Genomic DNA, 7008 nt, shown 5'->3' with positions numbered 1-7008 from the left:
ATCTGAGAAATGAACATTTGCTGTACAATATTTTTTATTCTGTTTTCTTTAAAAATACCTGAAGATCTTAATAATTTATAAAGTACATATTAAACCGACATGTACATGATTTGCCAGTGCTTCTTGAAGTGTTTGGTTAATTATCTTCACACAGGAGACATCAAAACCCAAAGTATGCTCTCTTGTCTGAATGATTAAGCCAAGCTTCCCATAACATTTCCCTAGCAAGTAGGGGTGTGACAGACTGCTAACAACAAAGTAAAATCTGCTGTGAAAAAAACCAGGAAAAAATGGGAAAAGGACAAAAAAAAGACCCCAAAAATGTGCAAAGAAAAGAAAAAGCCAAGATGCAACTCAAAAGAAATATAGGTTATTTTGAAGGGGTAAGTTTTATTGTAGGATCAATCGTTGGAGCGGGGATCTTCGTGTCTCCCACCGGGGTGCTGAAACATTCCTTACTCAACATTGGCGTTGCGCTGACGATCTGGACGGCATCTGGGCTGGTTTCCCTGATGGGTGCCCTCTGCTATGCGGAGCTGGGAACCGCTCTGCCCTTCTGTGGAGGAGAATACAGCCATATTAAAAGAGGCCTTGGATCCCTTCCTGCCTTTGTGTTTATCTGGACATCAACGTTTGCCAAGCCAGCATCAAATGCTGCTCGAGCCTTGCTGTTTGCTGAATATGCCACGCAGCCTTTCTATGGCGTTTGTCCTGTGCCAGACGTGCTGAAGAAGTGCTTGGCCTTGGCCGTTCTCTGGTCCCTGGGGATCTTGAATGGCCTCAGCGTCAAAATGTCTGCGTGGGTGCAGGCAGTTTTCACTCTGCTGAAGATGATGGCCTTGTCTGTGATTGCTGTCGGTGGCATAGTCCTCATTGCCAGGCAAAAGGAGAGTCTGGCCAGGTTTGAGGACATGTTTGGCTCAGAGATCCCCAACGCCTCACAGGTTGCTGAAGCCTTCTTCCAAGGGCTGTATGCCTATGGTGGCTGGTGGTCCCTCAATTACATGGCAGGTACTGTGCTCCTCTTTAGATTTAGTTCTGCAGTTCTCATCCTCGCCTTGTTTTGGGAGAACTTGTCTCTGCTTTGAGACCACAAGGTCTTTCACATTTTACATGAGTGTTTGTTGGGGCTGGTAAAAAAGTCGTTCCTCTCTAGGGAAAATTCCTGCTTTTTATGCAGAACCAAGCTGACATTTCCAGGGAAGTAAAAGAGAAATCATAACAGTTAATTTAAAATCTCATGCATAAACAGAATTTTTCTTACAAGAGAAATCACAACAGTTAATTTAAAATCTCATGCATAAACAGAATTTTTCTTACAAGAGAAATCATAACAGTTAATTTTAAATCTCATGCATAAACAGATTTTTTCTTACCTTAAAAATTTGTGTTTTGTCTTTCTCGATGTCCATGTCTGTGTATTTTTAGGAAAGTATTAAGTTATCCATGCCAAACTATGTGTGCATAAATAATTTCTATTTAAATATCTGTACCTTTTCTGAGGTTATACAGCCAGTTTGAACATAGACAAATTAATTTTGAGTTTTGGTAGAATGCAGTCATTTTATGGGATATTTTTTCCTGGGAAAATAGACTTTTGAAGTCTAATAGAAGGTAAAGAGAGGTCTGTGGAAGATGGTATCATATTCTTTTATAGAAGTTGTACTCAATTATAACATTTTAAAGGTTTTTGAAAATGTACTTACTTCCCTATTCTATATCCACTGACGTGGCAGTAATAAATGAACATTTTTTCATGAAAGCTACAGAAATAATGTTCATAATATTAGTTATACACATCCCAAGTTAAAATATAGAGTTTTATAGTATCATCAGATGCATGGAATTGCATTTGAGCAAGTGGATATTGCTGTTATATCTTTAACCGTTTGTATCCATTGACCTTTATCATGTAAAATATTAAATAAACTGAATGTGTTAAATGCATACCACAAAGTGGTATCCTCACCTCACCTCAGTGGTGAAGATAGTGTGAAAATTTGGTTAATGTTTAAAAATCTGACTGTTGTCTTTATAATCCAGGTACTCCAGCTTTAAAAATAGGCTGCAATTAAAAATAAAAGTGATATTAATCAGGAAAATATGGTTTGGAAACCTTAGGGATTCTGTAAAGGGAAGCACTTGGCTTTGTAAGCCTGAGAAAATGCAAGACTTGGACTTGTGGTAAAATATTGATTTATTCTGATCAGTGTGCAGTACTAATAAATGCCAAACACTGGGCAGCACAGCTGTTCAGACAGATGTAACCTATGCAGTAGTTCTGGACCAAACTGAGTTTTCTATTCTTCAACAATAACTTCATTTCTGTTAGCTTCAGCTGATGGATCAGGTGCCAGCTGGCTGGCAAGACTGCAACAAGCAACAGAACAAATGGAAAGATAAATTTAAATTGGCAATTTTGGTGATTATCCTCTTGTGAGCTCCAAATTACTAAGTGTATTTCGTACATCTGAAATAAATCCCAAATTCTCTGATAGTATCTGAATTCCATTATTGCAGAATTCTTCAATCTTGTCTCTGCATTACAGCTAGCACAGGGATCATGGCTCAAGGCTGTTGTCCTGAGCAGAAGATAGAAATTAAATTTGAAGGAGGAAACAGATTACTGTCTCCTAAAAAGAGTTTAAATAAGCTGCAATTTTAACTTTTCACTTCTCCCTCTTATCACTTATTTGCTGGTAATACTCAGGAAATTGTCTGTAAAGGCTGAGGGAAGTGGGAAGTGGGAAATGGGAAGTGGAGAGGGAACAAGAGGAAGGAGCAAAAGAGATTAACAAAAACCTTTTTGGCTGAGATGAGGATGGTTGAGATTAGGCTTCTGAAAACAAACTCTATCTTTTGCTGGGACTTTGACATGCCCAGGAATGTGTATCAGTGCCTGAGTTATTCACCTGCAAAATTTGTTTTTTTTTTCTTGTTTGGTAAGAATTGTTTAAAGCTATCAGCTATTTTATTAGCACTAAACAGTTTTCCTCCACCATCTTTGCCCTGGAAAAAATAATAATCATCAGAATTCATCTGGGAATGCTCCCCTTTTAAAGCCACTGCATTATTGATCTTATGTCTATACCTTCAGTGTTTCCTGTTACTTCTTCTGTATTTCTTGATATAAGAGCAAAGAGAAAGGTTTTGAATAGGAATAGGCAAATATGCTCAATAAGTTTCAAATCAGGATTTGTGAGGAGACGTCAGAATAAATGTCACTTAAGACTTTCATGTTTAAGCTAGTGATTTTCAAGTAAGGTTACTTGAAAATTTCTTAATCACTTTTCTAATGTAAGTCAAATATGTGATTAATCAGATCAAAGGGAAGTTATCACTCCTTTTGTCATTTTTTTAATCAATCAGCTCTTCATCCAGCCCTCCTTCCAAAATAATTAAAAAATAGCTAAATAATAATAAATTATTAAGAATCTTTGATATTAACCTATTTGAGAATGCCTAGCACTTCACAAGCATAGAATTTAGCAACCATGATTAGGGATTGGGGCAAGACTTTGGTATCAGTTTGTCAAACTCTGCACAGGTTCACCACTGAAAAAAATACCTGCAGAAGATACACTGCTTGCTTCATTTGTTGTTTTAAATTGTATTTTTCAGAGGAGATGAAAAACCCCAGCAGAAATATCCCCTTAACTGTGATGACTGCTGTTCCTGCAGTAATTGTTTTTTATTTACTAGTGAACATCTCATATCTGACTGTCCTCACACCTAAGGAAATTGTCTCCTCAGGTACGTATTTAATACTTTTTTAATTAAAAAAGAATGGCCCATTGATGTACTCATCTGATGTCAATACCCTGGGTTACTTCTGCTCACTTAACTTCACAGTCCAGAAATTTTAGTTCATTTTCTCTTAACAGAGAATTTTTCTTTAACTTTACTGTATGGTACAAGTTGGGTGAATGCAGGCACATTGTTGAAATTGTTGGCTTTTTTCTACACTTTCTAAAAAGAAATTAGAAGTGTTTTAAAACCTGGAAAATAAGGTGAAAGTCAAGTCCCATGTATAGAGATGATCTTTGTTTTCCTGTAGTTTTAAGCCTATCTCCTCCTTCTTTCCCTATCTCATGAAGTATCAGACTAAAGCCATTACTCTTTAGGAGGTGGACAAGTCCAAAATGTTCAGGAGTGTAGAAAAGACTATGGACATAAAAAATGTAGCCATTTTGGGTGTGTATTATTAATGATAAGTATTGTGATTTCTTAGAAGAGCCTATACAAAATTCCAGTGTATGTAAAGCCTGTCTCAGATCCTGTGCCAATAAGCTGGCCATGAAAAGCTCCAAAGGGAACTGTATTCTCCTTGATTGTCCAAGCAGCACATTTTAAATCCCACTGTAATGAAACTGAGCTGTCAGACCTTGCCTACAGGTCTTACAAAAAGCATACCTCATTTGGATGGATCAATCTTTTCTTTTCCCTATGAAAAAAGCTCACTAATATAAATGAGAACAGTGTATCTGTCACTCAGTAACCTCGTATTATCACTCGGCTGGTGTCAGGCTGCCTGCTGGGAGAGATGGATCATTTGCATGCTACAATGAAGGAGGCAGCAAATAGCAGACACTCTATGAATAGCAGCTGCCAGCTGGCATGACCAGCTCCATGCATGCCAGGGGAATGGTGTTGTCTATGCCAGCTGAGAAGATAACCTTAAAATATAGCACTTTTTCAAACACTGCTTGTTCTTGTTCCTTCCCTATCTCTAATAACTTCCTATGCTGCACAGGATACTGCAAGACCTATATTCCTTCTTCCACGTTTCTCAGTTCCACTCAAAACAAAATGTCATTAATAGCTCATCTTGGAATGTAGATGTGCTCCTGTTGACAGTTTCCTGTAACAGCAGATTGTGTCACCACCGTGGTCAGACCAGGGACCAAGGAGTTAATTTTCTTTCCTTGCCCAGATGTGTGTGATTGTGATGCAGGATGTGAGATGCAGCTTACTCCTGCTGGGCAGTCCATGGCTGTGGTATTGGCCCCAGCGGGTTTCCCTGGCCTGCTCTGGCAGGCAGTACTTCTTCTTGCTTCATCCTCCAGGAAATATTTAGCTCCTGAATGAAACACACTTAGGATTGGATTAGTGTTTGACTACTGCAATGAAAAGCAGGCATTGCTGGTAAATAATAATAGGTGCTTTTTGTATTTTAAGTTTAGTTCCTGTTGAATTAGTCAGTTATTCGGAGCATGGTACTTGTACTACACTAATTCTTTGCTTTCTTGCAGTTGCTGTGGCAGTCACTTGGGCTGATCGAGTGATCCCCTCTGTTGCCTGGATCATTCCTCTCTCTGTTGCTGTCTCAATATTTGGTGCCCTCAACAGCAGCATGTTCACACTTGGTCGATTAAGCTATGCTGGAAGTCAATCAGGACATTTACCTCTTTTAATATCCATGCTTAATGTCCATTCCTGTACTCCAGCACCAGCCATGATTTTTTCAACCATCATTGCATCCATTTTTATCATCCCCTCTGACCTTATGATGTTAACAAATTACTTTGGATTTTCTGGCTGGCTTATGATTGGATTGACTTGCGCAAGCCTGATTGTACTTCGATACCGGGAGCCTCATCTACACCGGCCATACAAAGTAAATGGGTCTAAGTTACAAAATGTTTTTATATCCTGGGTAGCATGCAAAAGTTATAGAAGTACAAATCCAAAGTGGATAGTCACAAAAATGCAAATAATAATCTCAATGCTTAGAGCCTTATTTGAAAATTTTGCTTCACTATAAAAAGAAGAGAAACAAACTGCCCCAGAGAATTTGCAAACAGGAGATGGTTCTTTGCAGAATGGGGTAGATGTGCAGACAATGTGGAACCATACCAGTGTGGAGCAGTAACAAGAGCAATATTGGACCCATTGTCATTCACAGTTAATTAAACTTTGATCTGCTCTCATCTTCCCTGACATTAAGGACAGGTTGAATTTCCTCTTACTCCAGCAGTCTGAAAGCTGATTTAGAAGTCTATGCTTATTGTGAAGGTTTCTAGGCACCCAGTCCCGAGTGTCTCATAGAAGCCCACCATATCATATGTGAACAAATGGATTTCCAGTACTACATGTTTCTCCCTTTTGACAATAGAAGGAGCCTAAACTAATATTTTAAAAATATGCCTCTCCTATAGGCAGTATGAGTCAGATGACTCTTGTCCTGGGTAAATTTATAGCAGCATGAGAAATGGTACTCTACTGTGGCAAAGAACATTTTGTTATTCTAATGAATGAGGTATAAAATCACAGTTGTTTTCTTTATTTCCTAAGCCACGTTTTTCTTTCTCTTACAGGTGTTTTTACCAGTTCCATTTATGATGGTGGCGATGTCTTTCTTCCTAGTTCTAGCTCCCATAATCTGGTCTCCAAACCTGCAATATTTTTATGCTTTCCTGTTCATGCTTGGAAGTCTTATAATTTATCTGCCTTTTATACATTTTAAATTCCGTTTTGCATTTCTTGATAAAATTACTTGCCACTTACAGCTCCTGTTAGAAGTCTGTCCTGCTGATGGATCTGATGAGGGCAAATGTGAATAATGGCAGATATTTAATCTCAGTACAACTGAGAGCCAAAAGAGGATTTTGTTTAACTGAGACTATAAACAGTACAATTTAGATGTTGGTGTGATATATAGGTGTGCATGCATGCATATACATATGTAGATGTATACACATATATTGCTAATGTGCACATGCTTGTATGTATAGGCACAGAATCACAGAATGAACTAGGCTGGAAAAGACCTTTGAGATCATGAAGTCCAACCTCTGACCTAACACCTCCTCATCAACTAAACCATGGCGTTAGAATAAAAAGTTAATATGTATATATGTTTGTTTTTGTTTGTATAAATACATAAATGTATATATATACTAATATAATAGGTGCAAAAGATCTCTCTTAAACTTGCAAAATCTGTAAAATGCTCTCTTGCTGCTGAAAACAGTTAAAAGTTGTGTAAAGTCTTGCAATAATAGAAAT

The 7008-nt window shown here is 37.9% G+C and overlaps 1 protein-coding gene across 1 annotated transcript; it reads left to right on the top strand.

Annotated features, from left to right (window-relative positions):
- Window positions 1–290: 290 nt before the first annotated feature.
- SLC7A13 (solute carrier family 7 member 13) lies at window positions 291–7008 on the top strand (the record flags this gene model as incomplete). Its single annotated transcript, XM_079300701.1, has 4 exons — window positions 291–1011; window positions 3622–3753; window positions 5253–5617; window positions 6318–7008. The coding sequence occupies 4 exons, from the start codon at window positions 291–293 to the stop codon at window positions 6561–6563; spliced, it is 1464 nt and encodes a 487-aa protein (XP_079156827.1). The 3' UTR covers window positions 6564–7008.

Source organism: Erithacus rubecula (assembly GCF_903797595.1).
Source record: "Erithacus rubecula genome assembly, chromosome: 3".
NCBI lineage: Eukaryota > Metazoa > Chordata > Aves > Passeriformes > Muscicapidae > Erithacus > Erithacus rubecula.
Note: the sequence above shows the minus strand (reverse complement) of the source record. Positions and strands in the feature narration are given on the sequence as shown.